The sequence below is a fragment of the Oikopleura dioica genome, chromosome PAR, assembly GCF_907165135.1.
Source record: "Oikopleura dioica chromosome PAR, OKI2018_I68_1.0, whole genome shotgun sequence".
NCBI lineage: Eukaryota > Metazoa > Chordata > Appendicularia > Copelata > Oikopleuridae > Oikopleura > Oikopleura dioica.
The window spans coordinates 12,500,623-12,518,784 of NC_137293.1; the positions used below are offsets into that span (position 1 = coordinate 12,500,623).

Here is an 18,162-nt window from a genome sequence, read left to right on the forward strand (position 1 = left end):
AAAAACGCCGCCTTTGTAGTTTGAAGTGAGCGTTCTATTTATTCTGAGACGGGAAATGTGACGGCTTCTTTCGTATAATTATCTTTTTTAAATTTCTCTGAAGCGAGAAGTTCCGTTTTCTTATTAGAATCGGTCGTTTCTTGAAGCTTCAATATTTTATCTGGACGAAGTAAAGCTGTCACGGAAAGTGGAGCAGCAGTTTACTAAAAGTGCCCCTCTTTATGATTTATTGTCATTGAAATAACGCCAAGTGACACATTGGGCACACGGGCCTCCCCCTTTCCAGGTGCCGAGGATCGATCAAATTCACGTAATTAGGGTCGTTACCGAATTAGGTCCAGTCCTGCCACTGCTGACCGCTCGGTTTAGAATTTCTCGACTCCCACTTTTCGCCTCCAATTTTAAATTATTTTCCAGAGCCGGAAAATCGAAATAAATACACCTGCCAGGCTTGGCCAGACAGACCGGAAGCTCAAACATGTGTCCGAATGAGGATTAAACGCGGATTTGCCATACTCTATTGGCTCCTCGGCCAAGCATGGGGGATTTGGAAGAAGCGGTTTCTCCGCTATTTTCATTCGTACCAATATTTTTAAATATTTCCAAGGCTCGCTTTCCATGTTCTTAAAAATACAAGCTCAAGGCCTTTTGGCTCATTTATCAACGAAGCTCTTATTTCCTTAGGAAAGCCTGATATCCACTTAATCCTTTGTGCATTGTTTGGTGTCATGATCCTCTCTTCGGGTGTAAGTTAATATTTTAATTGAATGCCTCCTTTTATCAATTCATTTGGATCTTCTCGCTGGATCTTCGCCAGTAAGTTGACTTTCTGTCGAGTGCTTCTGACTTTCGCCGCTTTGTAGAGGAAGTTTTATATTGAAAAATATTCTGTTTGCAGATGTTTGATCAAAAGGCTAGAAAAAACTACTTGATTGATCAAAAGAAAAAGCTCTTACTGTAGCTCTGATAGAGAGGCGTCTCAGATAAATCTGAAAGGATCAAAACCCTTGGCAGGAAGTCACGTGCCGGCCTTATACGACAAAGATCTGAAGGAAAAAGGTACCCCAGCGGAAGCCGTAACCGTGCGCGCAATCATTTCCGATTTCCTACAGCGAGCGCAATAAACACAATTAAAAAGGTTTTCTCCAAGGTGCCCTTTATGGCATTTTTAGCTTGACTCATAAAAATATTTCAAAGGGCCCTTCATCACTTGTGCGAAAGGACGAGCGGGATCACGTGTGAAGGACAGCCAGTTTCGAGGAATTATCAAAATGATGCTTTCAATAAATCAAAAGTTTCTTGTTACTAACCATTTCTCCCTCGATTGGAAAAGAATTTGAGGTCAGTAAAGTCCCGGATAATTCCACATCCGGGTTATTCCTCCGTTTTAATCCGCTGTTTTCGGAATCTCTTGGCTCGTGAATATTACGCAAAAGCCATATTTTTGGAAGAAGCTCTATTTCATAAACAGAAAAAAAAGTAAGGTGATGGGTTGGCATTTTGGGTCAGTGGCCTAATTAGTTTAGGGGATGCAGGAATTTCAGTGAGGGATGATCCAATTTGCTTCGATTAAAAAAACGGGGTCCAAATTTCAGTTGCAAGATGCGATTATTTTCAATTGATTCGATGGAATTTCTCATTTTTGGAACTTTGTGATGTGTATTTTTGACATTTTTGAAAGGGCCTCCAAATTGCAAATTCCCTTTGAGCTTATTTTTATCAGAGCTCTTCAGATCTCCCCATAAAGGGCCTGATAACCTTCTCATCATCCTTTCAAAAGCCCCATAAGAAGAAAAAGAAGACGAAGAAAACGTTGGGCGAGATCAAAGTCAAAAAAAAAACTCAAGTGGCGGCGCCCAAAAAACCAAGACCTCTCACCAAGAAGACTTCTACTTGTCTAGTTGAGCACATTATTTTTATTTATTGTCAATTGGAGGAGGAGCGTGAAGTGTTGGGGCTCTTGAGACATGGCAGTCGAGGCGCGTGCGATAAGCTTATCTAGGCGACGGGAGGAACATGGCGGAAATGGGAAGAAGGAGATTTTTTAATTGTTTTGAGATGCGTTTTCCCAGCTGCTGTTCTTGGGAGGTTTTCTTCGTTGTCTTCAATCTTGAAGTAGGCATATTACCGAAAATATGGGGCTTTATGGGGACTCTCAGCCAATGAGAGACCATTATAACTTATCTTAGCCAATCAGAGACAAGTAAAAATTTCTTCAAACCCTATATTTGGTGGTCCAGTTTTTCCAAAATTCCATAAATTATTTCAAACAATGCACCACTTGAAAAAGTTATATCGAACTATAAGAGCTGCTATTTGCCCCTGTCAGCGCTTATTCATCGCGATGCGACATTTGACATTCGACAAGAATTCTTAAAATTTCCGAACTGTGCTCCACGTGACAATTCCCTTCACTGAAAACAGAAACGAACGTGGGGAGCACTTCACTTCCAACTATTCCTATTATTCATTTTTGGTAAGACATTTGAGCCGTGGAATTTGGTGATGGTCCATCACTGATGGATGATCTTGCAATCGCTCTTGCATTTAGACATCTCGCCAACCGCTACTTCCTTTTGTTTGAGTACTTGGAAGAAGCATTTGAAAAACTTGGAAGAGGAGAGAAAACTAGAACTTTTGAAGTGCACACAACTGTTTGATTTTGGAAGTGATAAATGGTGTGCAAGCCACAGCGGGGTATCCTTATCAATCTTGGCAAATCTTGAATTTGGCTATTATTATGCATAAAAAGATGGCGGTAGAATCTCTTAGACTCGCATATAAAACTTCGATCGACTGTTTTTTCATTCAATTCCGAAAATGAAACGAAAAACGCATTTTTCTTTAGGAACTTGTCGATAGCAATTCTGATATTTGGAAATATTTTATAAAATGGAAGCCAAAAAATTATCAATTTTTTCGTAAGACAATGTAGATACCCTGTCTTTATACGAAACGTGAAATAAATTAAAATTTATAACGTCTTTTGAAGCAATAAAACTCAGCAGAGCAAAACCCTTACAACAAGAACAAAGTAAAGCTAAAATGTCCTATCTTTCATTTCAAAAATTGTCATTGTGCATTGAACCATGTTCTGGTACAATTTCAGAGCAGGCAGGTATTTTATTTTATACGAAAAATGACACTATAAGTCGACGAGCACCGCCTTTGACGGTTTCGAAAAGCTAAACAAACTACTCGCGGCGCAACAAACGTCAAGAAAAGCGACAAACTTTCCATCAAATGAGCGAATTTCAAATATTATTTCAGGCATAACGCCCAGTTTATTCTACTGAAGGAGAGAGGCTTGTTTATTGTTGACCGCGCGGGACTACCGTTTCCCAGTTTTTAAAATTTATAAATCCATTGTCAGATCAACCAGGAACAGAATTCTAGAGTCCGCCTTCTAGTTGAGAAACTTGGGAATAATCTGCTTTCGCTAAAGAATGTTATTCTGTAACAGCCTTAATTTCCCCGAACACGGGTTTGACTAAACACCATCTTCCGGTGTTCCGGAAGCGGAGCATGAAATCAAATTCAAACTGAATCGACTAAATAACGTAGAACAAATAATTGAAGAAGTCTTCGGAGGACTAAATACTTCCCGGATTTCAATTGTCTCCGGAACCCTTTTGCGCAATGATCCGTTCTGCGCGTATTTTTGTTGAGAGATGGGATAATCCGTTCCTTGAGGATATTAATCGACTCCCTCAAATCCTTCAAAGTGGCTATTCTCCTCGATTTCCAAAAGAGCGTATCATAAATTCACCGAGGTCAGTTCTATCAACTATTAAGGTTAGCCATTGTAGCCAACCTTCATCCTTTTCCTCCAACAGCTGCGCCATGAAATGATACCCGATTGATCCGCGGCGGCGTTTGGAGAGGCTGAGTTGCGAGTTAGCTCATCCCCGGCAACGATCAAAGCCGGCCTTGTCGGTCAGAGGCTCAAGGTCTTGTAACATTATTCCGGCTGATTAGAAATTATTTCTTCAAGAAAATTCGGATCATCCCCTAGTTCATAGGCCAGCTGCGGGGCCTTTATAAGAATTAAAAGAGTTTAGTGTACTCTAAAAAATTATTTATAATGAAAATAAGGGTATCACTATAATAATATTTCTTCATAATATTTCGCTCAAAAGCCAGTTATCTTTTTCGTTTTTTTGAGTTTTTAGGTGTCAAATATTTTTGCTGAAATTCAACAGGTGTTTATTTCGCGAATTTTCAACCCTTTCCTCCTCGGCGTAAATATCACTGTATAAATGTAACACCACTGTTGATTATCCTTGATCTCCGCTGTTCCCTTTCACGTGACTTATCCTTCAATCATATTTTCCAAGACTCTACTAATCACAGCTAAAGGCTTCCGTGGCTTATGGGCTCTTTATGAGCCAGGCTTTGAAGCCAATCTCTAAATACGGGGCGGCCATACCCTTAAGAAAATATCGGCCACTGGTCGTAATGTCTAGTGTACGATTTCGCGGACAATGAGTGCGCGAAAATAATAGGCCCGCGGAACAATTTTTAATGCATAGTTATACAAAAGAGTTTGGACGGCATTTCTGGGGCGGAACAGAAATTTAAGGCGTTAGCCAGGTGAACAAATTTTGAAAGGATTTGAATTTGACCTTGATTTAAAATCGCTGTAAAATGAAATGGGAAAAATCAAGATGGAGGAAACTTTTGAGTTTTTCAAAAAAAAATGAATCAAGTCCGTAAATTCGCGATTAAGAAATTTTTGGCAAATGATAAAAATTTCCTTATGTGTTTGATAAGATTTGGAGCTCGTGATCTGGGCTTATCTCACCGCCCAGTTGATGCACCTGCTTTTCTCCACCGCAGGAAGACTCCTACGCCGCCAAAAAGGGGTGCAATTTGGTACCACGGAGCAAAATTAGCCCCGGATTAGTGGCTATTTCAAATTTCAAAGGCGAAAACTCCAAGCTCCCTCGGAAGTTGGGAATTCAAAAGCCCTAGATAATAATATTGGCCGTTCTTTTTAGCAAGCGGAATTAGACATTTTCGAGGACCGAGATAAGCTCTTCAAAATTTTCGCCAAAATTCGCCTTCTTTTTTTTCGGGCGCCTATCAAAAATGGATGATCTGTTTTTGATCCCTTATTACATCAAGAAGTTCTTGCGGCGTCTGGCTCACCACTTCTGAATACAGTTCTTTGGAATCAAAAATGACCGAAATAAACTTCCTTCGCTAGCAATATTTATCAGCGGTTTATGTTAACCACTGTATACCCCTATTTTGATCCACCAGTTTTGGTGTCAATAAAAAGCTCTCTCGCCCTATCTAACCTTGATAAGTATTTATAAAATTCACACAAATTGATATTGATCAAGTCCTATCGTCTGCAAAATCATTCACAGTGGGCGATTTTGGATGAGTTTCGCGATTCGCGTTTTTAAAAATTGGGTCTCGCAGCTGCCCCCTAGTTTATGCGCATTTCGGGCTCCCTGCTGCGCGACGAATTTGTAAATGCGCCTCTTCGATAAGAAATTGGTTGATTTGTTATCAATGAAAAATTAAAGGGATAAATAATTTTTGCTCAAGAATATTCGGACTAAAGACTTCTAGACTCAATACTTGAGTGCTTGAGTAAGCTCAAAGCTGACCGTCAAAATCACAGCAATTATGGCTGCGCTTTGAAGTGAGTGCTTTGAACAATTTATGAAATTATGTCGGACAAGGGGCAGATAACAGTCAAACTCCCTGAGCGAAAGAGAAACTCACGGACGGGACAAATTGCGAGCAATTATTTTGAAACGCCGCCAAACTCGGATTTTCGGATTTTCTGAAAATTTCTAAAATAAAATCCACTCGCCCTTGATTCGACTTTCAATACGCATTTTTCTTTTGCAAGTATTGTTTCAAAAATGGGGATGAAAAAGTTCCCCGCTTGCCGAATTAACCCGTCAGCGTAAAATTGATAATTGCTCTGAGCACAAAGGCAAGAAACTATCGATCACGTGGTCCTTCTTTTTTAATTTTTACGGTGCGCGGGCCTCTTTGGGCCATAAAAGGGTTGAGGAAAATTTTCACAGTCCTCAAAGGGCATCAAAGCAGGTCCCTCGAGCAGTTGTGGTTAATTTGTTTTATTAGCTTGACGTGCCGCGCATGATTTATTGAAAGTTTTCAGGAAAGGGCTGAAAATAGTACCCTTTCCGGGGTCACCCATCAACCCCCGGACAGATAATCTGACTCGGCGCTTTGATCGTTTTTCGACTCAAAGTCGGCGCGAAATTTAAAAAACTTGAGAGCTCAGCCCGGATAAACAAATTTACCACTAAGTGGAGTTAAAAGCCGGACAGGTTAATTACTTGAGTACATTTTTTGCGCGATGCCAAATCTGTTTGTTGTTAGTTTAACCTTCTTTCCGTGAAAATAAATTTTTAAATTACAGGCAGCAGACATTTCAATTCAGGTTAAAAATTGATCGTACAGACAATTTAGAAATGTCTCTCGTCTGAAAAAGAGATCAATGATTTTCTCATCAGACAATATTATTCTTTTCGGGATAAACAGGCGATTTCGAGAATAGAATAGAATGCTGCTTTCTTTTTGTAGCCACGTGATCAATGCCCATTCCATTTCCAGGATTTTAGGATTTCTCGATTGCTCGATTTCGATACCATTTCAAATAGAAACAAAATTCTCAATTGGCCCTCTTGAGCAAGCGGATGCTCCAGTAAGTGCCAATTGCGCTATTGGAAGTGATACGGATTTGTGTTATCGACGCTCTCTATGCCCAAAATCTACAAAGAAACAGGCGCAGTTTTTGGGCACAGAGAAAGTGATAACGCAGAGTTGCTCGTCTTTGATGCAGCCCGCTTATGCTTATCGATATTCTTTAATGGGAGAGGCTCTTCTTTTTCTCATCGTAAAATGCGTAAATATGGCTCTTTTAGGACCGCTCGATCTTTTGGAAAGCTGCGCGTATTTGATCGTATGCTTTTCTAGTAAAAAACTGTAGTTTAAATTTCAGAATGTTTTTTTAGGGTTCAAAAATTGATCTGTTTGGTATTAATGAGCTCTTGAATTTTTTGGTGAGAAAGATGTTTAGTCTCTCGGCGGTCAAATTTTATGTAAAAATTTCAAACTTGGCCGCTGGATGAGACGCATCGCAAATTACAGCGGAAGTGCCATTTGGCGCCGAAAAAGCGCTGAGAAATTTCGACCAGCGAATCCGGTAATCTGCAATTTGCTTGGCCAGTGGTAGTTAGTTTTGTCTATTACGTGATTATTTCCGACTTGAAAATTACTGCTCTTCTCTTTCTCGATTGTTCAATAAGAAGAGGCATTATATTCAAATTAAAATTATTAGTCGAATAATTCAGATATCTTGATCGCTTGCCAAGAAGTTTTTTAGAGTAACCACTACTGGTAGGCTCTCTGCGGGGGAAGTGAATCCACACTCAACGCACCTAATTTCGCGCAAAATTTACATTGTCAAATAGAATTTGAATATTTAGCTCGCTCAGCTGTATCCACTCTTCCAGGGCGACTATCCAGGGTTGAAGGGTAATCGACTTGAAAACCGGATGGAGGAGTATTTGCGCTTTTGCTTTGGATAAATTAGGCGAAACGAGGAAACTTCGGTTTTTGGGTTTTGAATGCGGTTTTTTAATTATTTTATTTATCTGATAGATTCTCTGGGCTTAGTTAAACATCTCTGCCTGCCAAAAAACGCGAAATTTTCTTCATAGAATAGAGCCGAAACAAAACCCCTTCGCGTGAAAATTGTCAAATTACGCACTTATCCGCCTTTGATGTGCGCTGAAGATTGCATAATCTCCTCCTCTTCGGTTTCAAAAAACAGGTGCATCAAATGAAAAAAACGGAACACCAAGAACCGGAAATATCGATTTTATGCTTTGAGCATTTAGATTCGGCAGTTCAAGGCGATTATGGTAAAAAGGGGTGAAGAGGGGAAAGAGTTGCAGCTGGGCGATAGATGCTGGGAACAGGGGGAAAATAGTGATGGGGATCATTAGAGAAGGTGACAATTTCCCAGGAAACGATGCAATTTCGCGCGTTTTCGATAAAAAAAGTTTCGTCATTTCATTTATTTTGAGATTATTTCTCCATTTCTGTGAGCATGAGAACATTGATCTAAAAAGACTGTGCCAGATAAGTTACAGTACAAAAAGCCTTGACGCAGGGACTTAAAATGCGCATGAACTCTTAAAAAAAGTTTTAATAAAATTATCAATTAATCTGCACGTCAGAATTCAAACAGAGTAAAAGTGCCACTTCGATGCAGTCATCTTTTGAATAATTCGGCAATATTTTCATTCGTCTTCGCTGTGGCCCAGGCGTCGTTTCCCCCCGGGCGCGCGAACAAGGCAAAAAAGAGGCGAGTTTGTTTTAGCAATGATTTTTTCAAGCATTGCTTTCTTAGCATTATTCATTAAAATTCTAAAAGGCAAAACAAACTCGAAAGAATCAGAAGAGGCCAGGAGGAGTGCGGATAAGCCGTATCACAGGCACTCTTGGCGAGGCTTGAGTGGAAGTTGTTTTATTTTATTACTCGCATTTAATTCTTTCTCTAAGAGTTGATAAGGGTGTCACCGCCTTAAATTAAGGGTTTCCGCCATTGTCGCATTTTTCGCTTGGGAAAAGCCTGAAAAGTCTTATGCTCCAATTTCCCCTCATTAAGGATATAGCCTATGAAATTGAACTTTCATAGCGCCCAAATGCGACGTCGGATCATTTTATTTCAAAAAGAATCCTATCTAAAAATGCATGCAGAACTCGATTCTGGTACTTTTTTAAAAATTTTCATAAGAATTTTTCTCTGTAGAGCGTTTTGAAATCTTACGATCGCGATTTCTCGAAATATTTACATTAAATCGGTCGAGTTTTTTTGATAGATAAGTAATCTAGACCCTTATCTACAATATTGTGGGTTCGGTTTTCTCTTATCCCGACAAAAACCGATTTTAGAGCCATTTCCATGAGGCTTCCTCGGCGCGTGAATAGTGTAAAAAGCGCTGCGCTGGGTGCTCAATCTCTCGACTCCTCTTTCCCGAGAGAGTCTGCGCGTTTGAAAGAGCGCTCTGATTGGTTGGACACAAAAAAGCGCGCATGGAAGAAAACCAGGAGCAAGAAAGAGGATAACACTAGAATAAAAATTTGGCCGAGTTTGAAAGTTTTTAAGCCACAATATTCTAGTTTAGCATTTTGCTAATGCAGTCATTGGTTTAGTTTTAGCGATTTAATGTAAATATTTCGAGAAATCGCGATCGTAAGATTTCAAAACGCTATACAGAGAAAAATTCTAACGAAAATTTTTAAAAAAGTACCAGAATCGAGTTCTGCATGCATTTTTGGATAGGATTCTTTTTGAAATAAAATGATCCGACGTCGCATTTAGGCGCTATGAAAGTTCAATTTCATAGGCTATATCCTTAATTTATTGTTCCTCCCAAATTAAGCCGTTCCAGTCTTCAGAAAAAGAACCTAACGAGCATCACAAAGCCCCTTAATCCCATCTCATGTGTCCCCTTATTTCATCGCGGCTCAAGTTTTTCATTTAGCCCCCATTGTGCCCCACTTCGAGGCTAAGCTCAAGTCGGCTTCCGACAGTTTGGGGTTAAAAATTTAACACGGAACGGAACCACCACCCGGAAATGGCGGATTATCCACATAATAAACACTTCGAAGAGAAAAAGGCAAAAGTGTCGAGCAAAAAAAGGTGAAAGAAAGTTGGCAAAAACGAACAAGAATTAAATTTAATAATATGGAAATGCGAAGTGCCAAAAAGGATCGTGTTTTTCCTGTTTTCAAATAGCGACGCCAGTATTGCATTTTTTTCTGAAAAAAGGTTTGCTTAAATTTGGAATATTTTTCATCGACAATAATAAAAAAAATCTTCGACAGAAATCATTTTTATTAGGAATCGGGGATCATTTTTGTCCATGTGAAAATTGACTGTAACTTCAAGTGACAGGCCAATAAGTCCAAATTCTCATTACAGATATCGTCAATTATGCATGTTTTTCAAGGAACCTTCATCCTAAACCCCAAAAGATCCAGCTGCGTTCTTCGAAATTTCAATCCACTTGAGCAGGAGCAAGCTGTAGCGTCCAGTTCCGTCGAGCAGCTCGACTCTACCCATATTAGCCCTTGCGCGCCATCATTTTGCGAAAGCTCCTTCTTCCGAAAAATTCGCGTGCGCGCTCTTTTGCGACCTCTAGTCCGCTTTGCGCTATTGCGCGCTGCCGTCGATCCTTGAGTCTTTATTTTTTGCTCAATACAATAAAGAAATATTGAAAAAAAGTAGCGGAAATTGAAAGATAACCGCAAATTCGTACTTTTCAAAAACTAACAAAAACAAAACCGAGACAAGAAGAAAAAAAAGAGATTATTTGAATGAAGCACTAAGAAAACAACAACCAACCAGAACACACAACAACTAGAAATCATGAAGATATTCTTTCTGACTCTTCTTACAGTGGGCTACTGTAAAGGAAGGCCGTTCTTGATCAGGAAACCAGCGAATCAGGTGGCAAATGTTGGAGATACCGTTGAGCTACGATGCATCGTCGGAGGCCAGAGAATGGTCGAATACGTCAACAAGGCGGTACAGTGGGTCGATCAGACACGCGGTCAGACCATCAACACATTCGCCGGCGGAAGAAACATCAACAAGAAGGTAAGAATCAAGTGCAAGCAGCATACTTTTTTAATTTCCGATTTGTAAAAAGAGCCCTTTCGACCATTTTCCACGCTTTTCGAAAGCTTCATGTTAACATACTTTTTTGTATAAAAATTCTTGCGTACAAATTAAGCGCGAAAAATTTCATTTTATTTACGAGCGCATCGGCGAATCGTACCCACACCTGGCGGTTATCGCAGTGGTTAAGTGACACTAACCGCCGAGAACTAATATGGCCAAGAACATAAAAGGCGGATCGGGAATCGGTCTAATCCCGTGGCTTATTTTTCCCAGGCCTTGACCTCCATCTCCCGGGGTCAATAGAATTTCTCGGCCAGCGAAGGTCAAGGGAGAGGATCAAAAGCTAATTTCCGGCGGTGTTATTTTTTCTCGCGTCTAAGTGATGTGGCCAAATTTGAAACCAATAAGTCAACAGACTTTTACAGTAGCCGACTTTCGGAAAAAGAGCTGTTTTCATACGAAACTTAGGCAGTCAAAAGGCCGCGACAAACACCTTTTAGAGAAGCCCTTTTTGATTTTGAAATCAAATCAAGCTTGTTCTTATATTTTCAGGCTTGAATAGTAATGTCCTGATTTTATTTGCGCTGACAGACAGTCCTTGTTTTGGAAATTGAAATTAACCTAAAAATTAAAGAAGTTAATTACGAGTTTAAATATTTTTTGGCTTGAGAAAGGACCAAGGATTACCGCCAGCTTTATACTCGCTCCTTTCTTTTTTTCAATCATAAAAACCAGGCGAGTGCCCTTGGCTCCAACAGATAGGGACTAAAGCAACAATTAAAATCATGCGTTTTCGGTCCAGCAGTCCCTTAGGGAGGCAATGGATGCATTACTATGGGAATCCATTATCTGGTGGCTTGATTAAATCGGCTCAAAGTCAAGGAGGACTCAAAGTTACCGTTATTTTCTTGCTTCTTCTTTCCCAGTGTCCATCTGCTGCTTGGATTTACTGTAATCCAAGCGGACGTATGTCGATTTTTTTCCTATCGGGTTTCTGATTATTGGCCCATTTTAGTTAAAATTTACGAGGGTTTTTATGAATTTAGGGTGTTTGGGGAAGAATAAGGGGTAAAACGTTTAGGGGTGACGCGCGTGCTGATGGATTTATTTGATGCAAATACGATTGCGTGATATTTTTTGGGTCTATATCAAATCTCGGGATAAGCGTGTTTGGCAGTGGGTGATAAGTGGGATACAGTCGCGCGATCATCAAGCTGGAAAAGCCCAAATATCTTAATGTCAATCAAATTACTGTCCCGAAGAAAATCGCAATCAGATCGTCTCGTGTATTTTGCGCACAAGCTCAGGTGTCTACTAGACTTTCCCAAACGCCCATGTTTTCGGTCAACTTTTGGTCTAATTTTCTCGTTCTTGAGCATAAATAAAGAATGCCTCATGATTTCGTAATGGCCGTTTTTATAAAGCAAAATATGAAGAGAAGAAGCAGAAAGAATCCCAAGCGCACATCAGTCGCCAAAATTAAAGGCTACATGTCAGACTTGGTTAAATTTTTATTCTTTCTTGTCAAGAAATGCGGTACGCGTGATTTCGCAAAGGAGAAGGCTCAATAAAACACGGCCCGACTTCCGTGGCGATGCATTTTTCTTCAGTTTTTCCAAATAATGATTGTGGACAATTGGCCGGGATTAACGAGGATTTGAGCCACTTTTTAGCGTCACCTGTTTGAAGCTCGCCGAATGGGCGAATTAAATTTGCCGACAGCATGGCTCCAACTTTTTAAAAGTAAAAATTTGTAGGGAAAAAGTTGTAATGATACTTCTACTATTTACTCATCAACAAAAATAATGTCACATGCGACGCAACTTCGCGCTGTCGTGAGAAAGTGTGCTAAACATCGGTTCGCTGATCTATCAAGTGACTAGTTGTGTATTTGGCCATGTCCGAAAGTGTTTCCATCTGCCAATATACCCTTAAGTTTTTGGAACATTGGAAGCTTTAGCAGCTTTCTGACCCACTAAGAGACACTATTGAATTTCCACTTTTACGTAAATTTTATGGCTAATTTGGAAATAATAGCAAAAGCAACTTTCTCCTTGGAGTCAGCATAAAATTCGATCCTCGGCAGGCCACTTTCTCACGGACCCAGAGACCTTTGTCTTTTTTTCAATAGTTGTGAGTCGTATCGTAAGTTGTGTCTTCATGGGCCTTTTTTGTGCCACCGGTTCCGAGTTTTGAGAATAATTCATAGCTATTATTACTATTGAAATGGATGGAGTGAGGCTTTGAACTTCGACCTCTGTTTTATTAATGAATTAATGGCTGTTAATGTAGATTCTGCAAGTTCCAATATTTGAATATGCACTTGGAGGGAGCGAGGGAAAGTACTGTAATCGTATGAATATTGAATAGACCACGAAATGGGTTTTAATTAGATTCAAACGACTTCTCTCAGTAGTTACGTGTACCAAACTAGTAGATAATTCAACAAAGAAGCTTTCAAAGATTCATAACATCAGCAGAATGCACCCGCTCTTGTGCACAGTAAACTGCGCCTGGTCTCTTTTTTTAGATTAGAAGTAAATAAGAACCGCACTGTAAATTAAATCATCCCATATCAATCCTAATTTATCCATAAGATAGATTGCTTACATTCAATTTTTAGTACAATGAGCGATACGAAATCGTTGGCGATGAATCCCTCGGCGACTGGACTCTCCGAATCAACAACCTGGCTGAATCCGACTCTGGCAACTACCAGTGCCAAGTCCATCACGGCCATGGGCAGGCCTCGGCAAAAGTACTCGTCCGCGTCCCGCCAAAGAAAATCCTCATTTCCGGCACCGATTCTGAAGGGAACCTGGCTCACGTCCCGGGCCAAAGGTCAACTGTTCAGGCACGGGGTTTGCTTTTTTTCTAGAAAATTACGGCCCACTTAGAAACTGTCAAAGCAGCTTGGATAATGGTCAAAATTATAATTAGGGCCCTAAATGTCACAAATGTCCCGAAATTTGCGCTCTCTGACTTGACAAAACGCCAAGGAAATCCGGTTGATTATGATTTTCTTGGAATTTTTATTAGCGATCGACGATCGTCAAATTTTCAGGCTCAAAAGAGTGAGTGTTTTAAAATTTTTAATGTTTATTTAATAATCACCCAGAAATTGGCAGGTTACGCTTGTGTAAATAGCCTTCAACACCCGACCGCCAAGAAGGTTTGTTTAGCATTTCTGAAAAATATTCCCCCTTCCAAACAAGGTCAAAACATGACATACTGGCCATCCTCGCCTGGCCGCCACCCAAATTTTAATTTTGCATTTTTCGCAAAGAAAAAAATTCTATATCGTAAGTGTGCAGTTTTTTCGCACGTCAGTCCTCTGTTTGGAGTCAAATAAAACTTGTCTTTTCGCCGAGGTGCGAATGTTTATGCATTTTATTCTCCTTGGCCTTGATTTGCAAGAATATACACAAATTAATCAAAGAAAAGGGTCACTGGGAATCGCTCTGATTGGCGACTGGCCGTTTTCCAGGGGTCACATAAGGGTCGGAAAATCAAATCAAGCGATAGATAATTTCAGGGAATCAGGGAAATGGCACTTCTGATGCTTTCTCAGCGTTAGATGTCAAATTTATAGCGAGATTACCGTTTTTACTATTCAAGATTTCCGACTCTCTTTCTTAACATTCCAACAAATAAACCCCGATAAAAGTGCGAAATCGTCAATTCTCGACCAGCTGGCCTCATCAAATTCTACCGCGATGGCGTCGAGGTCGCAAAAGCCGGCGAACAAGTGGACTCGTGTGACAAGCAAACGGGAATGTGCAATTCGGCGGCGGATTTTGATTTCCTACCGACAGATCAAAGGTTTGTTTTACCCAAATATGTGGCGAAAGCACTCCATTTTGCTTGCCGAGCTTTTTTACAAGTTATTGTAATGGCTACCAAACAAACTCGAGAGCGGGAAATATCCCATGCTTCCGGGGAGCATTCAAAAATGTAAATTTGTGAATAATGGACCCGCCTAGCATCCCTATTCTCAATTGCGTAAATACAGTAGCTTCGGTATCAGTAGAAAGCCCCCGCAGCTTTATCCCCTGGCTCATCTTGAATCTGAATCTGTCCCTCTTCAAAGACCGCCTGTCTTCCACCCAGGGTTCCACCTCGACTTTTAAAACTTATAAATTTATCCATCGATAAATAAAATTTAAAAAGCCACTTTCTCCCAGGCTCGCTCACTTGGCGGTAATCGAATATCTCCTGCGCCATAAAACTCAACCTTTCTTTTTTTCCCACCCGCAGCTTTTTTCGCCCATTGATCCAAAGAGTAATAAATCGAACGGGGAAAAGAGGGCCGCAACTGAAATTTCGGATCGATAACGGAACTTCCCTAATTGCCAATTAGCCTGATTTTCTGTTCTGGCGTTTTTGGGTATTTGGGCCTTATGCACCTTTATTCAATCAATTACAGTAACTGTCTGGGGGTTAATGGCCGTATTGTCTGTTGGAATAATTATTACGGTAGCGGAACCCAGCTTCGTTTGATTCTTTGTGAAGAAAGTAAAGAATGGAACATCTGAAGTTCCATGAATTGATGCCTTCTCCGTCAGTCAAATAATTTAACTCATTATTTGTGAATTATGCCACTGTGTTCTGTTCACGGCTCAATTCCCGTTGGAACGCCGCCAGATTCGCAATACTTCTATACTCAAACAGTATCGACGGAAATTCTGATCCAAGGAGTCCAACAAGGATCAACCGAATCGGCAACTCCTCCCTGTTTCGGTCTCTTTTTAGCGAAAAGCTGCGGCGCTGGGATAAGCAGGGATGAGCAAGGTGGGCTTGTTCCGCTCAACCCTTTTCCAAAATCGAAAGTGGATATTGAACTCTTAGCGAAAGCGCACGTGCGTTTCGATTTCTTCAAAAGGGTTATCCTCCCAAATCTTCAAAAATTGCAATTTTAATCAAATCAAAATCGCAAAAAATCGAAGTTCAAATCCGCTAAATTTTCTGTTTTTAGTGGCAATGAAAACATTGAATGCCGAGTTTACCACGACGCCCTTGTCGATCAACAATTTCTCGCTGTTTCGACACGATCTTATCCGATGAGCGAGCCACGTGCTAGCATTGCGAGATTGGAGAACGCGAAGTTCGGAAACGATCAGGTAACTTGAAAATGATCCTCAAAAATTAGGCACGTGAGAGTCGCCGTCAACGATCAGATAATGCTCCAATTATCCCAACAACTCATCCATTTTTATTGACCCTGGTTCCTAGCTATAGTTTTTCATTAATTGTAACAGTAGTTGTCCAGTAAAACGGCCATGGCAATTATTTGCAGGCCACAAGATTGAGTATTGAGCAGGATAAAGGCTCAATTACTCGATGAGCTGATTGATCAGAGATTCATCCTTTTGAGCGATTTCTAATCAATTTTTCAGGCCCAGGATGGGGAAATCGTCTCGTACCGCTGCGCCACTACTGGACATCCAGCTCCAGCCCGTTTCTACTGGAACATCAATGGTGAAAAGTCAGAAATTTCTTCAAACGAAGTTTTTACCACCAAAATCGCGAAGCAGAACGAAGACAGGGCATTCAAAGTCACTTGTCAAGCGGAAGCCGAGTTTAACAACAGAATCCTCAAGTCCAACATCGCCGAATCATCATTATCCGTCCTCTGGGGTCCAGTTGCTCTGCCAAAGTCGGAAGAAATCGAGCCTGTGATTGTCACTGAAGGTGCGCCGTTTGAGCTCAAGTGCCCGTTTGATGCTTTTCCCATGGCGGAAGTCGCGTGGACGAAAAACAATGATGCCCTGGAGGGTGAGTTCTCGTCGATTTTGGCTTTGAACTCTGCCGCCGCGGGCGATTCCGGTCGCTGGACTTGTCAAGCCAAAAATCCAGTCACTGGTCTTACAGCAGAGCAGACTTTCGAAGTCACTGTTCTTCAAAAACCAGTGATTATTTCGCCAGAGAAGCAAGAAATCGGCAAGAATGCATCGCGACCGATGATTTTCTGCTCTTTCAAGTTTCATTTCTCCTCCGAAAGCTTCTCCAACGTGCGCTGGTTCGTTCAAAAAGAGGATGATTCGAGCATTGAGGCGATCCAGCTTGAGCCGGGCAGCCCAGCCACTTCGGCAATGGTGAGCGATGAGAAGTGGATGATCCGCTGGACGGATGTGACTTCCGACTCTGCCACTTCGCTGCTGACGATTCTCGACGCAACAGAGGAAGACCTTGACGCCAAGTATATTTGCCAAGTGTCGAACGATATTGGAATGACGACCGGAGAATTCGAAATCAGCTCTGGACTAGCGAACGCTACCCTGGCTATTATTTCTGGAGCAGTTTTGGTTCTAGCGCTGATTTGCGTCGCAATCATTTTAATGAAATGCAACCGGGAAAAGAAACACGTGACTAAGGAGCGAAACGGAAAATTGACTCCCGATTTGATTCAGGTAAAATTGAAATTTGTCCTCGTTGATTTCAAAGCTTCTTTTTAGCACACTGTTCCATCAATGCCCCCAGCACTTGACTATCAACTCGGACACCGCCAAGACGCTGAAATCCACATTTCCGACGCTGATCTTCACCAGGGCCCAACTCGCAGCTGGATTCACAAGCCTGACTCAACTTGCTCCGGTCCAGACGACGGATACTCTACCGAGCGAGGCGAGAGCTCAAAAGCTGGTTCTGGATCGAAACTGCCAAATGTGATTCCTTCGGCTGAAATCATAGAGGACGACATGCGATCTGAGGAGTTTGATCGCTACGAAATGGCGAATGAGCATCGACTTACTTCTGAGAAAATGTACAGTTCCCTTCAAGGCTCGAGTAGAGTCCCGGTTTTTGGACGATTTTCCACTCTTCAAAATCGACATGGCCACGTGAGTTCACTTAAAATTATCAATAGAAACAACTAGATTTACTCTTGAAATGGCGTTTTTTAACATTTTGATTCAGAAAATCGAGTCTACTCTCCGCCCATCAAGCGCACAGCCTCAATTTATCCCCCCAATGAGCGAGTCTTTGGAAGATCTTAGGCACACAATGCCCGAAGGATCAGAATCCTCTGACGATACCTACAACAATAGCAATCAGGTAATTGAATATTCATTTTATAATGAACCAGCTCTTTTTGCAGCTTAATACTTTTATAATTTATTAAATCGATCGTCTTTTATCCGAGAATTTACGCTTTCTTCTAGCCTCTGCTGAAAAATGCTTCTAAAAACGCTTCTGCCAATGTTTTTCTTCAAACTCGACCAACGACTGCCCGCTCGGTCTCTCACGTGTGAAAACATTCCAGCTGAATTTAAGAAAAATGCTCCGTTCAGTTTGAAACTGTAAATATATTTTATTGTACAGATGATTCATCACCAGTTCAACCTTTTTGCACAACAATAAATAAATTTGACTTTTGTCAAGAAATATAAAATTCTTCAATTTTTCATTAATTTTTGTGGGAATTACGAATAGGTTCGTGAGGACTAGGTTCGTGTGACTAGGTTCGTGATTGGGTC

General features: G+C 40.9%; 1 protein-coding gene across 1 annotated transcript; it reads left to right on the forward strand.

Moving 5' to 3' along the window:
- Positions 1-10,262: 10,262 nt before the first annotated feature.
- On the forward strand, positions 10,263-18,049 carry LOC145703606 (irregular chiasm C-roughest protein-like). The gene is made up of 8 exons (XM_081780988.1): positions 10,263-10,663; positions 13,311-13,541; positions 14,355-14,509; positions 15,663-15,807; positions 16,084-17,097; positions 17,143-17,526; positions 17,603-17,740; positions 17,848-18,049. The coding sequence occupies exons 1-8, from the start codon at positions 10,433-10,435 to the stop codon at positions 17,935-17,937; spliced, it is 2,388 nt and encodes a 795-aa protein (XP_081637114.1). The 5' UTR covers positions 10,263-10,432; the 3' UTR covers positions 17,938-18,049.
- Positions 18,050-18,162: the final 113 nt, after the last annotated feature.

What these genes read in the sequence shown, in the direction of transcription:
- LOC145703606 (XM_081780988.1), top strand. Translation starts at nt 10,433, where the DNA reads ATGAAGATATTCTTTCTGACTCTTCTTACAGTGGGCTACTGTAAAGGA. An exon ending in GCCAAAGGTCAACTGTTCAG is followed by an intron (nt 13,542 to 14,354) that starts GCACGGGGTTTG and finishes CCCCGATAAAAG; the next exon opens with TGCGAAATCGTCAATTCTCG. An exon ending in TTCAAAATCGACATGGCCAC is followed by an intron (nt 17,527 to 17,602) that starts GTGAGTTCACTT and finishes ATTTTGATTCAG; the next exon opens with AAAATCGAGTCTACTCTCCG.